The sequence below is a fragment of the Atheta coriaria genome, unplaced genomic scaffold, assembly GCF_025399875.1.
Source record: "Atheta coriaria isolate IRGN ID8LTWV9N9 unplaced genomic scaffold, Caltech_Dcor_3.1 hic_scaffold_10_pilon, whole genome shotgun sequence".
Taxonomy (NCBI): Eukaryota; Metazoa; Arthropoda; class Insecta; order Coleoptera; family Staphylinidae; genus Dalotia; species Dalotia coriaria.
Window position 1 is genome coordinate 1,730,699 of NW_027045452.1, and position 19,665 is coordinate 1,750,363.

General features: G+C 35.4%; 3 protein-coding genes and 1 long non-coding RNA gene across 4 annotated transcripts in view; 3 read left to right on the top strand and 1 right to left on the bottom strand.

Annotated features, from left to right (window-relative positions):
* Positions 1-5,850, bottom strand: part of LOC135801431 (transcription factor SPT20 homolog) — a 46,380-nt gene extending 40,530 nt beyond the window's left edge. The window contains exons 1-2 of the mRNA XM_065314925.1: positions 5,088-5,850; positions 3,533-4,468 (exon numbers count right to left, since the gene is read on the bottom strand). Of these exons, the coding sequence (XP_065170997.1) occupies positions 3,533-4,413 (881 nt within the window). The 5' untranslated portion in view covers positions 4,414-4,468; positions 5,088-5,850. The remainder of the gene's footprint in view (positions 1-3,532; positions 4,469-5,087) is intronic.
* A 985-nt stretch (positions 5,851-6,835) lies between these two features.
* LOC135800748 (modular serine protease-like) lies at positions 6,836-9,580 on the top strand. Its single transcript, XM_065314066.1, has 9 exons — positions 6,836-7,173; positions 7,243-7,330; positions 7,387-7,497; positions 7,562-7,705; positions 7,767-8,099; positions 8,166-8,359; positions 8,417-8,623; positions 8,688-8,950; positions 9,003-9,580. Exons 1-9 carry the CDS (start codon positions 7,128-7,130, stop codon positions 9,543-9,545), a joined length of 1,929 nt encoding a protein of 642 aa, XP_065170138.1. The 5' UTR covers positions 6,836-7,127; the 3' UTR covers positions 9,546-9,580.
* A 5,096-nt stretch (positions 9,581-14,676) lies between these two features.
* LOC135801388 (uncharacterized) lies at positions 14,677-15,427 on the top strand. The gene is made up of 3 exons (XR_010550359.1): positions 14,677-14,777; positions 15,213-15,291; positions 15,346-15,427. It is a non-coding gene; the product is annotated as an uncharacterized lncRNA (long non-coding RNA).
* A 201-nt stretch (positions 15,428-15,628) lies between these two features.
* On the top strand, positions 15,629-18,598 carry LOC135800760 (spermosin-like). The gene is made up of 2 exons (XM_065314078.1): positions 15,629-15,745; positions 18,113-18,598. The coding sequence occupies exons 1-2, from the start codon at positions 15,629-15,631 to the stop codon at positions 18,596-18,598; spliced, it is 603 nt and encodes a 200-aa protein (XP_065170150.1).
* The last annotated feature ends 1,067 nt before the right edge of the window (positions 18,599-19,665 follow it).

A 19,665-nucleotide genomic window follows, 5' to 3' on the forward strand; every position in this document is an offset into this window, starting at 1 on the left:
CAAACGCAACAAGAAAACATACGCGTGGAAAACGCAAAAAGACTTCACATCACTCTTCGTCGAGGACGTGCACAAAATCATCGAATGTCTCTGGGACATTCTCAACTATTTCAGCACGCGAGTGGTGCAATCCGTGGACCAGCGCTTCCTCAACTATATAATACAAATCGTCAAACCCATACCCGAAGAAGTGCTGCACATAATCTCAGACCTTCGCAAGCTGGTGGAGCGATCGCGCGAAGTGGAGCGCGCCTGTGAGCGCGCCGGCACCGCCGATGATCCCGTCGTCCATGTCAGCCGCCTGGTGCATATTGAGAATTTCAAAGACGCGCTGCGTGAAAGCTGCCGCCGATTTCGGCGCAATTGTGAACTGCTACACGAGAATTGTCTCATCAAGGAAAAACTCTTCGGTGGTGGTACACCAAAAGTCAATGAATTTCGAGCATGATGTAGAGGCAAATATACAAAGAAAGTGTGTTTGTATGTGTGTGTGTGATGTAAAAAATTAATGTTTTAATAAATACGCTATTATTATTAAAAAAACTTGCTTTTGCTTGTGAATTCGTCCCGGTAGTGCTTAATAAAAAAATGTAATTTGTTTATACTCTCTTGTTCTAGGCATAGTACCTATGTGTCAATTCTATCAAAAAGATTCGCAATTTTATTTTAAAGAAATTAATTATTTAAAGAATTGCTAATAATGCACTTCAGCGCGCCATCTCGGATTCAACTATTTAACTATAACTACGATTGAATCTCAATGTCAACTTTTATCCTATAGAAAAGGACTGCTTTAGGGTTTTCCCGTCAATTATTCGAATTTTTCTCGCTGTAAAAACCATCCTTGGACTTAAACGAACATTTTAAAATAAGAATTGGCCAAATTGTTCTAGGCGTTGTTGAGTTATGCGCTTACTAACACATTTTTGGCTTCATTTTTATATTATCGAAGACAAGTGCAGATTGCAGATGTCTTGTTCGCAGTTCTTTGTTCGTCTTTGGCTTTGTGTGCGCGTCAGTCACTTGCTTGTTGATATGTTGTTTATTTCGCGTCGCCGCGCGTCGCATCCGATTGGATTGAAACGGATTGAATTGAAACGCTCGCTCGCATTTCCTTAAAAGGACACATCGCGCGATCTAGTCTCGTGTCGTTCGAATTTTTCTCCCTGTGGCGCATACAAAACAACAACTCACAATGTGTGTAGCTTGGAAATGAATTTACACCGCGTCTTGGAAAACATTTCAAATGAATTTTAATTAATGCAAATTGTAATTCGTGTTAATTAATTAATTTCAAGGCGTAAAATTTTAGGACACATTATAACTCCCCAGAGTAAAAGTTTAAAAACACTTTTTCATTAATATTCTCCATCGGGATATTTTTATCTCTCGTTGTCTCTTTGCATGTCGCGCCGTAATAAACCGCACACACAAAACATAAAACATAATGCAACGTTGCATTCACGTGCGCACACGGTTTGATTACATCGTTAAGGCGCCGCAACATTGATGTTCATGTTCATTAACAACATTTCCATAAACACACGGCGAGAAAAAGAGAGTTTTATGAAGTTCACGCGCATCTGATGCTCGTGACAATATTTATAAAGCGCACTCCTTGATAGATATACTCGTAGTTGTAGTTGTAGTAAAGCAACAAGGTGGCTCAAATGACAAAGAGTGAATAAATGCATAAAACACCGCACGTATTACAACACATAAAATATAAAATATAGCTTTTTATCTTAATTCCGACTCAAAATGGTTGCGTTGTTGATTAATTACGCCCACGCCTATTTTCCACACGCAATCAAGAAAAGAGAATGGGAATAAAAGTTTTCGATGTGTTTTAACGCGTTTTCAGCGATTTGAACGAATTACACGAAGTTTTCAGCGAACGTAAATTTAATTTAAACTTTTCGATGCCTTTTTGCGTCCAATTGGGAAATTAAATTCGTTGGAATAACACACATTGTTATTTTTATAATGATGTAATCTTCTCGGAAATTCCCAAACCAAACCAAACCAAACACAACCAATATGTCATGTTTAATCTTTAATCTTTATCATAACTGCGGTTTTTTATTGATTAATTTTTATTCAATTCAAAACCGCAGATAAAATTAATGATTCACATAAATTTCATATGAAAATAAAAATAAAACTGTAGCGAATATCAATTCAAAGAAAAATAATAATAATTTAAACTTTAAACTGTAATTAAATGCATCAAAAAAAACTTTCAACGTTAAAATTAAAATTCGTCTCGTTTGACTTTTAATTTCAATAAATAAATCGAAACAAAAGTTCACTCTTGTACCCATACAGACAGCAGATTTCACAAGTCTCGACGGGACACCACTTTCTAATTGAATTTCACATCTTCGGCTTGAACATGTGTCCGCGTGACGAACTACTCGACATCAACAGATAGTTAGGCGCATAAACAATCCAGCCAAACGAAGCGATCTGTGATCACAGTGTGCGTGCGCGCAACGTTTAACATTTAACGACTTCAAAACGAATGAAAATTTTAACTTTCACCGATACCATGGTAAAGAGTATCGCTGGTGGTCAGACAAATGTCGACACATCCACAGGTAAAACAAGGAGAAGACTAGACTTAATTTGTTTCAACCAACTACCGATTCGATTTAACATTTAGGTAACATTCTAAATAGTCATAGATTGCTTTATATGACTTAAATGAGATTACGTTAATTAGAGACACGTTTGCGTAAGTATGAACAGAAAAAATTTGATTTGTAATTAAGTTGCAATCGGATGCAATGCGATTTATCCACGAAGAGATAAAAATAAAAGATTTTTCGCGTGTGCAAAGTGCGAGATGTGGAATTTTCCTCTGCTGATTGAATCGCATTATATTTAAGTGCCGCCGTGCCAGGGGATTTATTCCAGTAAGAGGGGCTCGACAATGGGTTTGGGCTACCATTACAGTTGCGTTATTGCAAAGGTATTGCTGCAACTGCAGATTTGAGGATTTTATCGCGTAAATAATGATAATAAAGATGAAATTGCTTCAGTTATTAAATTACCACGATAAAATACCCCTAAATGCTTCAATTTCCAGTTACGCCTCGTCTCCTTCTTTAACTAAAACTTTTTTTTTTCTAAGTGGAACATGCTTGTTATATATTTAAAGCGACTTGAAATGAAACCTTGAAGAAAGTGCACCCCGGATGGGTTTCGAAAGCAGCTGTTTGGTGTTTGTCTCCTCGCATACCGACGTGGTACGCCTCATAAATCCTTCAAAATTCGAACGCAATTTATGACCTCCGCCTTCGTACTTTTCGCACCGCTTTACGACATCACCCGCATTCTTTAAACTTGACTTTCGGAAAAAAGGTTCAATTGTAACAAAACCCTAGTGATTATTACCGTTGCAAAAGACTTTTGTGCTTTTTTCGGATGCCTACGTGACCCGTTTTGCATCTTTGCATCTCTTTATGCTCAGTTTTTTATCTGTAAGCTGAAAATAGTCTTCTGAATAGAATAAAAGCCTAAAATTTACCTTATATAGATGACAACGCCATTGGTAATGAGGCGTTTCCACCCGTGTGGCACTGGAATACTCGCCGGCACCTGCTGGTGTTGCGCGGGGGCGATTATCGGCGCACCACCACTGACCGCGACTGCACTGCTGCTGCCGCCGCCGCCGCCGCCACCACCAACCGCGACCACAACACCGTGTCGCACATTAACACCACTCGCGTCGCCCGCGACCCCGTCGTATACGAGCACGTTGGCGGTCTCGCTGCCGCTGAGATTGTTCGGTATAATAAGCACGTCCTCTGCTGATGATAGACTGCTACAGCTTGACTCAGCCGCGTCCGAACGCACCGAATCGCAAGATCTTTGCAGACCTGCATCACCATTACTACTACCAGCGGTGGCACCGCCGCCAAGCACAACATATCCACCCGTTGACGGTGTCGAGTACTCATCTTTAATCACACTCACGTCTTTGTCTTTGTTGCCGTCGTAGACGGGATGCGCATACCCGTTCTGATGTGTTATCACAGCTTGATTGGTAAAATAACCGCCTGATGTAGGTGCTTGGTGATTAAACTGCGACTCCAACAACTGCTGCTGTTGTATCTGCGCTTGCAATTGCTGCTGTTGGTGATGCAGTTGTTGAGCTGCCTGCTGCTGTTGGTGGAGTTGTTGCTGCTGTTGTTGTTGTAACAACTTTTCAGCGTAGATCTTCGGCTGAGCTTGCGGCGCATAACCCACGTGTAGGTTATCCGGCGCGTGATGTTGGTGTTGTTGCGGTGATGGCGCATGGTTACCGTGATGGTTCACTGTGTACGCTTGCGCGAAGTTATCATTGGAGACGTAGACGACGACATTCTGGACACCGGGGGCCGCCGACAATTCAGGCTTCCCGGCCATAATGCCTGCATATCATCGGCTCACCAATCGAGCCCGTTTTTAATTTCCAAAACACCTAGAATACAACACACAGACAGAATTAGACACGTCTAAAAATAAGAATAAAAGTGTATAATAGCTTTAAAAATAGTTTAAGTCAAAAAAAAAAAAATAACCGAACAGCTGCTTCAATCCAACTGGAATTTTATTTTACTTATTGGACACAACACAACATACGAAATTGAACATTCGTGCGATGTGTTCCTGTAATAATTGGCATTTCGTGTGCGAAACACGCGTGTAAGATGTAAATGCGCGCCATAAATAACATTTTATCGCTGAAGGTCGCCGTCTCGGACAATGCAACGCATTGTGCTCATCATCCACGCCGTCATCAACAAACAAACATTGTACAATGCCGAAATTCAGCAAAATTCACAACTATTATCGTTTTATTAGGATTTGTAACACGCCAAAACCAAAAGCTGTGTGGGAATAATTTGTGGTCAACTTCAAGCACATCGATTATCATCAATAAACAAGATTTGCATGCAATTGACTAAATAATAATGCTTACAAAGCAGTAGCTGTGAGATTTACGACGGCAATAAAGCAATAAAAATTTCGTCTATGAATTTCTGATCAGAAAATGATTTTACAGTAGATAAATATTAAAGTTGATCGTGTTTACTAACCTGCATGTCTGGTTATGTTGTTCACAACGTTTTCCGCATGTGATTATTACCATCACAAGAATGTTCACGCAGGTTTAGATTAATTATGTTCGTGTTCGAAAGGGAAACACGCGTTTGTCAGATGTTTCGCTGTCGAATTGGACCAATCAACAAATCAACAAACGAACGCACTGCACTTGTTTGGTGAAAAACAAAGGAGCAATGACTCTCTGTCCACGACACTTTCCTAATCGTATTGGATACAATTTAAGAGGTCGAATACGAATCCGACAAATCTCGAAATCTCTCGATAAATCGCACCGATCGGTGAACGCGACGACGACGACGTAACGACACACATTCACAATACAATCGTTACTTTATCGTTGATGTAATAGCACACATTCATTAACAAAGTGGCACACGATCACTGTGTATACTCGCGCGCACTCTTCGCGATCCGTTTTTTTTATTTTGTGTGGTAGATATTGGTATTTTGTTGCATGCGATGCGCGCCCGAATTTCGCAATCGCGCACTCAATTTGTGGCACTTGATTTAATAACGCGCTGCCGAAGGTGAGCGAACGGGAAATCCGCGGGAAGAAACGACGGCGTTGTTTACAACTCAGCGCGATCCATTGCGTGGCGCTCCGCGCGGCAGCACAGCGTCCAGCGGTTAATGTACGGCGACTGGTAAATATGGAGTTTTCCTACCACGTCCGAGCCGAGTCGCTGAGCGCTCGTCCCAGAAACCTTTGCGGCGCTGGCCGGACACCACTGGCGCACGGCTTTCATTTTTCCCAGCATGCATTGCGCGCCAGCGCCGGCTGACAGATGTCGGTTTTGTTTCTGCCGACGCTACTACCACCTGCATTTCACAGCTTTAACCAGGGCAAAACGGTGAAATCCTCAAAGCCCACGGACAGAGCTTTAATATAGGCAATTTAATAATCATTAATAATATCAATATTTTCTAATGCAGTCATTTAATATTTCATGATAACTGTTTACTAATGATTATTTAATTCAAATAATATTTTACAAAACAGTTATTGGGGTATTCATTGGAATAATTTCATGTCGTCTCGAATATAATCTTGTCAATTTAATAAATCAAGTGTTTTTTGTTTGTCTTTCAAATTCTAAGAAGCATGCTAAATTATAATGGTAAACAAATAACATCTACATCTGATGCACGGACTCAACTGTCTCAGTTTAATTTAATGTAGTCACACTACTATGCAAACAAAGAATTATTTAAGGCATAAAAGTGCATCTTACCGCCACCTAGGGTTGAATTAATGAAGTATATTTCAAAATACAATCCAATAGATTTGACATTTAATCTGCTCCTCAGAAGTGCATTTCAAAGAAATTTAAATCAAATTAAACTGATTTTCAACTTAATTTTACACCAAAACCAACCAATACATCAATCAATAGTATTATTTGTATAACTTAGCTTAAGTAATTATATAAAAACCTGAAATGTTGTAAATGTTCTCAGATTAAATAAGAAACAAAGGTACTTATAAGCTAACACAACTAATTAAACTATTTGATACGTTAATTGATGTTTAATGTAAGCACACGTCCTTGCCGATAGTTATTTTTAATGATTGATTATTATTATCATCTAAAATATGCCTAGAGCACACACACATTAATGTCTTTAATTTTTAATTATTTAATGAGCATATAATAACAAATATTGGAACTCGGGGTGGATAGGTCAAGCAGTTCAAAACATGATAATGCGCTGAATGCGCAACAAGTTCTCCGATAGCATGCCCGGAGGTAGTTTCTGAAAAACCAGTTTCGCGTAAAACATCGTAAAAACCCATCGCTTACTGACGGACACTCTTCGAATGTATTGAAAGTCACGAGTGGCCACTGTCCGTAAATCGTCAGCGAAGACAAGTTCACCAGTAGTTAACCACCAACTGATTGGACAACAACAAAACAAAAAAACTTTAATTACATTAATTAGTGCGCGATGTATGATTAACAAGTGTCTCTTTGTGTTTTATATTTAATTCCGTGTTTTGATTCGTTTTTAACATGTGCAAAACTGCATGGATTTTATTTTTATACCTAACAACAAGTTGTAAGTACATATTATGAGTCAGAATAATTCAATTGAATTATACACTTGTTTATTTGATTAATATTGTAGGTTTTGTGGTATCCGATGGATATTTTTTAAGTCTAAACAATGGAAATCACACTTTAACAAGGTTTAAACGTCAAAGTTCTCAATGCAGGTAGTTTCCTCAAAATATTTATTACCTGACCACTTAAATAACTTGTGTTTTGTTAGAACGGACGAGTATCAATGCGGGAGCGGGGAATGCGTAAGCGAAGACGTGATTTGTGATGGTGCAGAAGACTGTAAAGACGGTACAGATGAAAGTAGTTGCTCAAAGTTTCCGTAAGTAATGTTAATCAAAGCATTTTAGCAAATGATTATTTTTTTGAATTTTATGAATTTTTAGGTGCCATTCTTATTTATTTAAATGTGCGTATGGTGCTTGCATCAGTGCTGATCTTGTCTGTGATGGGACGAAACACTGTAAAGATAATTCCGATGAAACGAATGCAAAATGTGTTGGAAATACTAACAAACCATCAAAATGCGGGTAATAAATTTTTTACTTTTCAAAATTTTTCATTATTTTATGTTTTTAATTATAATTCTAGCGTTAATAAATTTTCTTGTGATGATGGTCAATGCATCGACGATTTTGATCTCTGCGATGGCAAAGCAAACTGTAAGGATGCCTCAGACGAATCAGTTAAAGCTTGTGCTTCATTAAAATGTCCAAGATTTACTTTCAAATGCAATTATGGCGCTTGTGTCAATTCGGATTTACGGTGCAATGGCGAAAACGATTGTCATGATGCATCTGATGAAATAAATTGCCCTGGAAGGCCTAATCCTGTCACTTCTAAACCAAGCACTGTTTCGCCAGTAACAGATACAATATGGACAAGGAATCCGGATGTTGTGACACCACGACCTGGACCCAGCCCGTAATTTTATGATATATTAACAAAATTCGATAAAAATGATAAAATATTTTTATTTTATGTTTATAGAGACAGTTGTCAATTACCACCACATCCTCGAAACGGCAAATGGACTGTTTTTGGTGTACCGGGATCATATTCACCTGGAGATACTGTTGATAAGAACACTGTCTTGAATTTCCAATGTAATACACAATATGCTTTGTATCCCAACAATCAACTTATTCTGTGTGGTAGCACAACGACTTATCCAGAATGTCTCAGTAAGTTTTGATTAATTATATTTTTGAAAGTTTTTGACTTGTTTTGTTTTTGTGTAGAAACTTGCGCTCCAATTATAAGCAGTGATAGAATGGAAGCAGTCTGCACGTTGAACGGTATTACTGTTGATTGCAAAACGCCATATCAAGGAACACAAGCATTTATACAATGTAAACCTTTGTACGAGAATCCATCTTTGGAGTCTAAGCCCAATCGGTTCTGTGATGATGGATCCTGGGATTTTGCTTTGCCACAATGTGATCCAAGTATGTGATTTCTATTTAAACACAATATTTATATATTTTATTTTATTTGTTTTTAATTTTTCAGTTTGTGGATTGAAAAGCACCGATGCAACACCATTAATCATCAATGGTAAAGCAACAAAGAAAGGCGAATATCCCTGGATGATTGGCTTGTACAACGAAGCCAAAAGTCATATTTGTGGAGGTTCAATGATTACTCCTGAGATTACACTCACAGCAGCGCATTGTATCAACGAAGTCAACGATCCAAGTAAATATTTCGTTGCTGCTGGAAAATATTATCGAGCATACAATGATACTCGTGATAAAATTGCACAATATTCCAATGTAAGACTATTAATTTGTATAAATATTAACATATTAACATAAACAATTACAGGTGAAGGAGATTAAGATTCACAAGGACTACAGCAGCGAATTCTATTCATTTGACATTGCTATTTTATTACTGGAGACACCATTTGTCATTTCCAAGTATGTATTACCTGTGTGCATGGATTACAACGAAAGATTTGATGATTCAAGCTTAATTGAAACTCCTGGTGTTGTTGTTGGATGGGGACATACCACAAGCACTGATAATCCATCTGAAGTACTCAAAGAGTTACAACTTACATTCAGGACTCGAGATACATGTGTTTTGGATGATGATTTTAAGAAATATTATATTTATGCAAGGGATAAAATATGTGCTGCGGCTAGAATGGGTGATAGTGCCTGTCAAGGTGACAGTGGTGGAGGATTGTTCTTCAAGAAAGGAGGGCGTTATTTTGTGAGGGGTATTGTGAGTATTGGAGCACTTAACAAACGTGATAACGGATGCGATGCAAATCAATCTACACTCTTCACAGCAGTTCATTATCATGCACCATTTATTCAGAATTATATTAACGAAGCACGAGGTAAGAATAAAAGGAGTTGAATAAAGTGTGTAAGTTCATGCCAAAATAAGACAAATCGTGGGAGTTTTTGTAAAATAAACCATTCTATTCCTATCCATCCTATTTTTAATATTTTTTACTTCCACCTTTAAAGCGCTGGTTTTCACAGTTTTTGAGACACAAAAAGTGGTACTTTATACACTGACCGCCAAAACCGTGAATAAAATACTTTAGTCACGGCCTTTAGTCACGGGGTGACTATTAGCAATAAAACCACAACATACAATAATTCTAATTGTAATTATGCAATTTATTTATTTTTAAATGTTCACTTAATGATTAATTTATTTATCAGCATTGATTAATGAACAATGCCATAACAAAGAATATAATCACAAAGCAAATGAGTTGTGGCTTTATTCAAAGTAATAAACATTTATACAAAATAGTAAAGCAATGTATAATAAATGTTTGTTTACTTTTTACCGTTAAATAACGTAAATATTATGCTATAACAAAACATTTCCCGCAATAACAAAAACAATTGAATAATGAATAAAATAAAATATTCAGTCATAAATACTAACCCTAGCAGCCATGTTGCTTGACAATATAATAATTGAAGCTTCTCTGCAACTCATGTTAAACACCATCATAAATCACCACTTTAAAAACGCTAGATGTATTATCCGTATGGTGGCATTTCCAAATTCCCCTTATCATCACTTATCTTTGTCTTCTTTAAATATTACAGTCCCACAAATCGTAGATCCTTTGAGTTGTGTCCGTGATTGTGATCATTACATCGATGATGATCCACTACTCACAAGATCATATGATTTACTCACGTGTTTCAAACGTAATAAAGAGTACACCTTCAAAGGCATTATATTTCTTGAATATGGCAGAATTGACGATTACAAACCAGAAGCATTCGGTGCTCATAATTTACAAATTCCTATATATGCAGGAAATGCTATTTTTATACAGAGAATTGGTGATGAATTTGTAATCAGCGCTTTCACTAATTGGTTCCTAAAGGAATATGTAGTGTTGAATCGATGGAACATTTATAAACAACAGTTTGTGGATGAGAATATAGATGAATTCTTTTCAGATAAGAGAAAAAGACGTATCGGTGGTGTGTTAAACATTGGAGTCAGTACTGACATTGCAATTCCCATCGCAATAGCATGTATTTCATGTTTTTAATCATTTAATTGTAAATTTGGTTGCATAATTTTATGTTTTAGCAAAAAAATTGGGTATTGACTTAAATATTATGCTTGAATTTATAAAATCAATGAATATGAGCAGTAAAATCCTCATTGGTTATAATTACGATTCTAATCCAAGATTTAATTTAGGGTTATTCAATGACGTATACGGAAACATTAATAGTTATCCGATGTACACCCTGTACTTGAGTTTCTTGGTGCCTAAACCAAGATTATATATCGATTGGTTAAAATTGGTGCAGGTTTTTAAGCTGGAGTTATGGATGTTGATTATATTGTGTTATCTGTTGATTGCGGTGTTTTTCTTGGTGGAGAACAAAATTTATCCGTTTTTGAATTGTCCTGGTTTTACCGCTATTACAGGTCTGTTTTTTCTTCAAGGATTAAACGATAGAGATATTCCTGTGTACATTCGAGCTCGATTACTAATTGCTACGTTATTGATTGTGGCTGTGTTATATTCGGCGGTTTTCTCGTCTGGTGTTGTTGATAAAATGATGACTGAAAGTTATATGAATGATGTAAGAACTATGGAAGACCTTGCGGAGTCTGATTTGTATGTTGAATGGGTGAACGATCCATTTAATATGTTTGATCGTGAGACGTTGACTGTAAGTAATAGTATATTAAGTATCAAGTGGGAGTTTTATTCACTAGATTGATTGAAAGCGAGTGATTAATCAATTGAGTGTTTAACAACGTTTAACCACGTGATGCTTACTCTATGTTTTCTACTTCCACTTTAGTTCCACGTTGAGTTTTTGTATTTGAACTTTTTATTTTAAATTTTCGAAATTTGCTTGCAAACCATGAGGAAATGTCGCGTCGATTCATATCGTGCGGCTCCATATGCCAATGCGCAGATGCAATGCCCGTGACTAAAGTACTTTTCTCACGATATTAGCCGTCCGTATTTAAAATACCACTTTTTGTGTCTAAAAACCGTAGAAAAACTCAATAAGTGGAAGTAGAAATAAATCTTTATTATCATCAACTATAAATGATTGTTTATTATTCATTAAGAAAGCAGAAATACGAGCGTTTACACGTAGGGTAGGAGTTAACTCTGGTAAACCTTACACCGAGAAAGCCACCGCACATTATATCACAGAAACAAAACGTACGTTTAAAAGACGGAGTTTTAAATTTATAAATATTTTGACATTGTTATTATTAACAGTTTCCACCTCATTATCACCAAATCACGAAAGCAACCCTGATATTCGACACCTGAAAAGAATGAACTACGTAAGTTCGATGTTAAATTGTAAAATTACATTGTGGCGCATTGAGTATACACTGCTGGTTCCGTTTTTAAACGACTATATTCAAAGATGTCGCAGTACTGGTTTGTTGGGCAAGTGGGAATGGGATGTATACAGAGCGGCAAATAATATGTCGACGTTATTAGCGTATTTAGATGACCGCACTCCGGCTGTGGATCCGGTTAAATTGGTGTTTGAACATGTTCGAGGATTGTTTGCAATTTGGATTATTGGCATTGTCATTTCAGTGATCGTTTTTGTATGTGAAACACTTTGGGTGTTACCTTTTGATAGAGTTTGGATTATTTAAATTAGAATTGTAGTTTTCAACTTTTATACTAATTACTCTAATTTTCTTAATTTTCTTCGAGAAAACGTAACATTACAAAAAGCTTTTTATCTATAAATTTAAAACAAAGTCGGGGTGAGTTACAACGTTTATAACTTAAGAACGGTTTAGTAGATTTTAATTATTTATGATTTATTAGATTTGTTTATATTCCGAATAAGAGAATAACTATTAAAATATCAAAAATTGTAATTGAAAAGATGTTAAAATGGAAATGAAAGTTGGTATGTGGATTCAATCGTAATTTCAGCTTCATAATTCTCAATTCTCATTGTTTTTCAAATAAAATTGCAAATATTATTGATGAAATCAACGCACACACTTGTTTTCAACAAGAAAGTAAAAATCAATTATATTTTCATTACAATTACCTATATATGAAAGTTTCCTGACCGCATAAATTCTTCTTTATTATAAAACTAGCTGACCCGGCAAACTTTGTTCCGCCTCGCTTTGCTCTTGTGATTGAGAAGCACGTAGTCGAGTCATACTAACACGGCGCTTTTCACGTGCAATTTTTTGTTCTTCTTCAGTCCTTTCATTCGCAATCCTTCGAATCCTAGTTGCATTACGGTTTTGTCGGATAAGATTTGATCGTTTTGGTCGCTGCATGGGAAGCTACGAAGCATCGCACAAAGAAGAGACGGGGAAAACTCGTTTAGTATCTTCCAAAGAAGTTTTCACTTCAAAAAAAATGGTTGTTTGTAAAGTAGGTTTACGATCGAGATGTTTACGTGATAACGTCTTATTGGTGATATAAGATTTTTTTGTTGCAATTGTTGTAACACTTCACTTGCACTTCACATTTTGTTTCACTGTTAAATATTCAACGAAAACTTAACCGCACGAGAAAATCTCCATTCGTTTGTATGCCGCTAGAGTGAGAGAGACGGAAGATCGGTCAACTCACTCGAACGCTATGCCTGCCTCCGCTCGTGTGGATTCCGCGTGTCAAGTTTCACGGAATGACTGGCAGCGCTCGAGATGAGACGGGAGATCGGTCCGTCTCTCTCTCTCTCGTTATACCTGCGATCGGCCTCGTGACACAAGTTTCTGAACATGTCACCCGACTAAAACGATTTTAAAGACGTTATCACGTCAAAAGTATTAAAAAAAGTATCCTACACTTACTAAATCTTATCCAAACAAACACATCAACCGAGCAACCCATATACGCAAATATGTTTGTCTCTTTTTAGTGTCGTTTAGTGCCTTTTTAGAAAAGTTTTCATTTCAAAAAGTATCCCATTACCTTCTCCTGGCCCTAAGCTACCTCTCCACCAATTTTTAGCTAAATTGGATTAGCCGTTCTTTAGTTATAATCAAGGTAACCAACACGACTTTCTTTTAAATATATAGATAACCAATAGCTTTTGCTTGCAACGTAATTTATACATTTATACATTTTTAAATTGTATAATATATTATTAATACCTATTTGGTATTATCTGTTTGGAATAATGTACATAATAAACAATAAATATTTTATTCACAAAGCAAATTAGTTCTGGCTGTATTAAAAGTTACTTACGAGTATTCAAAAGGTTCCAGTAATACATTATGAACCGTTTTTACAGTTATTAGTTATTGTATTAACTTACCTTTCACAGCAATATATTATGAACAATAAATTCAGTTGAAATTAAGTCATGTTAGCGGATAATATTATAATTGAAACTTCTTTGCAGCTTATGCTGAATATCATCATACGTCAACATTTTCAAAATGCTGAATGTATTATCCATAAAACTGCAGTACAACCTACAGTACATGTATTCAGTGACATATCTTTAGTTTCTTCCAACCTCACATTTTGCAAATTATTAACCCTGAGAAGTGTTACGCCAATTGTAATCATTATATACTACATGATCCGTTGAGTACGAGCGATTCGTACATAATGAATTGTCTCTTGGTGAATAAGGAATTCACTTTTAAAGGCATATTTTTCTTGATAATGACACCATTGAAGATTACAAATTCGACAGGTTTTCTAGATATTACGATAAAATTCCTGTATATGCTGGTAATGCAGTTTTTAAAACGAGAAGCTGATTATATTGTTATCAGTGCTTTTAATCACTGGCAAGCAAATGAACATGCCGTCTTGAATCGATGGGAGATTTATGAGAAACGATTTGAGGATGAAAATATAGATGAATTCTTTTCGGATGAAAGGAAAAAGCGTCATCGGGGTATTTTGAATATTGGTCTCAATAATAATATGTTATGTCCATTCGCAATTGGAAGTACTTAAGATAATTAATGATTATATTTTCTTCTTATATAGTTACATGTGTTTATTTATTTTAGCAAAGAAAATGGGTTCGGAGTTAAACTTGTTAATTGAATTTGCAAAGTCTATGAATATGAATGTTAGCATTTATTTTGATTGGTATAAAGCACCAAGGATTAATATTGGTAGATTTAAATATAGACATTTATTATGTTTTTCTACTTCCACTTTTAAAGCACCAGTTTTTGCATGATATTGAAACACAAAAAGTGATATTTTAAACACGGATAATCAAGGCATTGACTAAAGTACTTTAGTCACGGGCTTTAGTCACGAGGTGGAACTTACGCATGTGTATGTGCTTACATTTCCCAGTATTTAACGAGCGAATTTCGAAGATTTAAAATACACAAGTTCAAATACAAAAGTCAAATAGAACGTGGAAGTAGAAAAAATTGCGTATGCTTCTCGTGGCTAAACGTTGTTAAACACTCGATTAATTAAACGCTCACTACGTTTGATTTTAATCAATCTCATTACAAAAACTCCCGTTTAGCCACTTGATACTTAATATACTATTAAAAGAAACTAATTTCGTTTATATAATTTAATTTCGTTAGGAATGTTGGATATAGAAAGATTTGTCATTTCTTATCCGGTATCCCAAATGGATCTGAAGTTCTTGGTACCCAAACCAAAGTAAACCCAACAAATACTCTTAAAAATCACATATTTTGATATATTAATTTGTAGATCCTATATTGATTGGTTGAAACTGGCACATGTTTTCGACCTACAACTGTGGATGTTAATTATATCCTGCTATATGCTCACTGCGATTTTTTTCTGGGTTGAAAACAAGATTTACACCAATACGAATAATCCGAATTTCACAGCAATTACCGGATTATTCTTTCTGCAAGGGTTGAATGATCGTGATATTCCACGATATATTCGTGCTCGTTCTCTTATCGCCACTTTATTGATCATAGCTGTATTATATTCCGCTGTTTTCTCATCAGGTGTAATTGATAAGATGATGACCATAAGCTACGAGCATGAAATTAAAACAATCGAAGATCTTGCCGATTCTGATCTGTACGTTGAATACGTAAATCATCCCCTGTATATGATTGATGAACAAGAACTTACCGTAAGTAATTCTACTATAATATCACGCAATGCAATCAGTAGGTCTGAGAATCGGCTAACATCTATTTTTCATACCCTAAGTATAAGGGTTGTTCACCCTTAACTTTTTAAATTTTTGGACAAATTCTTTTGATTTCAATTTTTATAATGTGGCATTAAAAATACATACATCCCTAAATTTTTACTTTTATACTATTTCTTTATAGCCATTTTAGTAATTTAATCATTTTTCATGACGCTCGAAGAAAAATTTTATATGCGTATTCAATAGGTCTGAGAATCGGATATTATCTATTCTTCATTTCTCTACGAATATAAGGGTTGTCACCCTTAAATATTTATTAAATTTTGTTCGAATTTTTTGTGATTTTATTTTTTATGTGGCATTAAAAATACATAAACCCTAAATTTTGATTTTTTTATCACCAACCCTATTTTTTAATAGCCATTTTAGTAATTTAATCATTTTTCATCTTGCTCGAAGGAAAATTTTATATGCGTATCAAGTAGGTCTGAGAATCGGCTACTATCTATTCTTCATACTCCTAAGTGTTGTTCACCCTTAATTTTTAAAATTTTGGATAAAAAATTTATTTCTATTTTTTTATAATGTGGCATTAAAAATACATACAACTCTAAATATTTGCTTTTTATTACCAATCTCTATATTTTTATAGCCATTTTGGTAATTTAATTTTCATCCCGCTCGAAGGAATGAGGCTGAAGTCGGTCTCCTGTTTCACTCACATATACTTCTTTCACACAGTTTTATCATTATGGTATATGTATTGTACTGCACGTTTACAATTATCAATGCATCAGTGTAACTCGATATTAACTATCTCGGTATTACTGTTTTATTCATAACTAGCGGACCCAAGTATTTTGTTCCTCATGTGGCAGATTTTGTTCCTTCCATTTTAAAAGTTTAGTAATTCTCCTGAACAGACCATTGTTAGGGCGCTTGGCTTTTATTGTACAAATTATATTAGTGTACCCACTAAAACAAAATTATGTCACATGCATAGTTTGATAGATAATTAATCACTTTGAACGCATGAAACAATCAAACAAAATAATTGAAAACTGCGGAATTTTTAATGTTTCAAATTTTTAAACGTTAATGTATACTAGGGTACAATAATCGTGTTGATTTGTGTTGAAAGGAAGCGGCGCACGTCTACAATTCCTAACTTACCCAGATGTATACAATATCTTTGCTTCAAGATGTACAGAAAAACACAAAAATATGTTTCCGGATGTGCAAACAAAGACAAAAATTTCATAAAACTTTCAAAAAGTCAAGAAGGCCATGATATTTGATGGTCATAGGTATATTGATTTCATATATTAGACCTTTTCTCATTTTTCTATAACAACTTCAGAAAAAAATTAATTTTATCAATAACGAGACCAAAACGAGACTCGGACTGGTGTCTCAGTATCGCCGAGAAATTGTTGAAACACGTCTCATCTCGGTATCGTCTCGCTTTTCCGAGACGAGACCGAGACAATATTCGTTTAAAAGTTTCTCGGTACCGCGTGTTAACCCTACTCATGATTTTTTAAGGAGATGGAAAAACGTGCATTTTCACGATATGTGGGTGCTTCTTCAACTAAACCGTACACAGAGAAAGCTATGGCACATTATATCACAATAACCAAACGTATTTATATTTATTTGTGTAAATATATTAAATTACAGGAAATATTTATACCATTTTGTTTCTAGTTTCAACTGCAATTGTAATCAAGGATAATCAATATAAATATCTCCCGTTTGTTCAATCGATGGATTATACATTTTTGCACCTGAACACTTACTTCTCATTGAATCATAATAATTACATGTTATATATGCCACTTCTAAATGACTATGTGCTTAGATGTCAAAGTGCGGGTTTGATGACCAAATGGGAGTGGGATGCGTTTAGAGCAGAGAGCACAATGGCAATTATACTTGAGTACTTGGACAACACAAAACCGTCGATTGGGCCTATAATATTACAATTGGAACACGTTAAGGGTATGCTTATTCTCTGGATTACTGGTGTTATTACTGCGATGTTGGTTTTTGTTATTGAAAATATATGGGGGAGAGTTTTTGAAATATTAGATATATTTGAGTGCTAAGTCATTTTCAGATGAGATAAATTGATTATTGATTAACTGTCTACCGTTTATGAATAAAAAACAGCAAAAAGTTTCAGTGAAGTACACATGAAAAACTGTAGTATTCAAATGTGAAACTACTAATTTTTATACTTAATTAAATATTAACATAAACAATTACAGGTGAAAGAAATTAAGTTTCACAATGACTACAACATCGAATTCTATTCATTTGACATTGCTATTCTATTACTAGAGACACCATTTGTCATTTCCAAGTATGTATTGCTTAATTGAAATTCCTGGTGTGGTTGTTGGATGGGGACATACCACAAGCACTGATAATCCATCTGAAGTACTCAAAGAGTTACAACTTACATTCAGGACTCGAGAGACATGTGTTTTAGATGATGATTTTAAGAAATATTATATTTATGCAAGGGATAAAATATGTGCTGCTGCTAGAATGGGTGATAGTGCCTGTCAAGGTGACAGTGGTGGAGGATTGTTCTTCAAGAAAGGAGGGCGTTATTTTGTAAGGGGTATTGTGAGCATTGGAGCACTTAAAAAACGTGATAACGGATGCGATGCAAATCAATCTACACTCTTCACAGGAGTTCATTATCATGCACCTTTTATTCAGAGCTATATAAACGAAGCACGATTTAAGAATAAAATAAGAATCGTAGGAGGTGCAGTAAACATTTGTTTTTTCAAAGCCTACCAATTCAGTGTTTTATAATAAATGTTTATAAAACAAACTTTTGTTTTACGAATCAACCTAATAGGAAACTTATTATTGCAATTCAGTTTGTTTGTCAAAACTCACACATCAATATTATATACACATTGTGCTCCACTCGGAGCTTCGGTAAAAATATAAGTCAATTATTACAAAACAAGTCTCAACTTTGCATAAAGTAGTTCTTCGCATTCGTGCATCGGTTCACATTTAATACCCAAGCCTTTGTACACAATGGCGTTTAAATGGCGTGATTAATCAAGTTCAAGTTTTTCAAACGAAATTACATAGTGTCCTGCCAGTTTGTTTACAAAATATGTCTATTCCTCCACTGCCTCGTGCATTTTCCCATCTCTCATTCACTTCAGGTGAACTTGGAAGATTTTGTGTTTCTTGGTTCGTTCGACAACACATGAAGTGTTCATTGATAAGTTTGACATTCTTTTTTATATATATGCCTAACTTAATTGAAAGTAAGCATATGTGTTAGATGTTGAAGTGTTAACATTTCACATTAAAGTGTTCTACTGGTGTTCTTCCAGTGCACTTTGTTGGTAACCATTATTATCAAGATGGTAGAGTTCGTAGAGTCTTACCTTCTCTTTCGAAGGCTGGTGTTATGTTATCTTTTCTAAAACATCAACATGTATCTACTTGTAATGCATGATTTACGCTCTCATTCTCAATTCATGCTCCTGCTTATTAAAAACAGTACATATCAGTTAATCTGTGAATGTCCCAATAATTATACAGCAACAAATGATATTTTTGTGCTCCGATGGCGTTTTTGGGCGTAATTTTCTTCCCTGCAATTGTTTTATATTTATGCTTCGAATGAATTCTTCAAACTTCTTTACTGGCGACGCACAATTCGGTAAAATGATATCTTAACATTTATACATTTAATTTGGTAATGATGCCAAATTTATAATAAGATTTTATTCTGCGGCTTCCTCGAAATATCCTGTTTGCAGCAATAAATGATTCTATTCTTTGCTTTTTGCCGTTTTTTTTTCTGGGGACTTGCATTTTAAATTAATTATAAGATCGCATGTTTTAGCTTTGTT

Coding starts and splice junctions, on each gene's coding strand:
- LOC135800760 (XM_065314078.1), top strand. CDS start 15,629: ATGATGACCATAAGCTACGAGCATGAAATTAAAACAATCGAAGATCTT. Junction 15,746..18,112: donor TTGATGAACAAGAACTTACC/GTAAGTAATTCT, acceptor TTCTATTACTAG/AGACACCATTTGTCATTTCC.
- LOC135800748 (XM_065314066.1), top strand. CDS start 7,128: ATGTGCAAAACTGCATGGATTTTATTTTTATACCTAACAACAAGTT. Junction 7,706..7,766: donor AACAAACCATCAAAATGCGG/GTAATAAATTTT, acceptor TTATAATTCTAG/CGTTAATAAATTTTCTTGTG. Junction 8,360..8,416: donor GACTTATCCAGAATGTCTCA/GTAAGTTTTGAT, acceptor GTTTTTGTGTAG/AAACTTGCGCTCCAATTATA.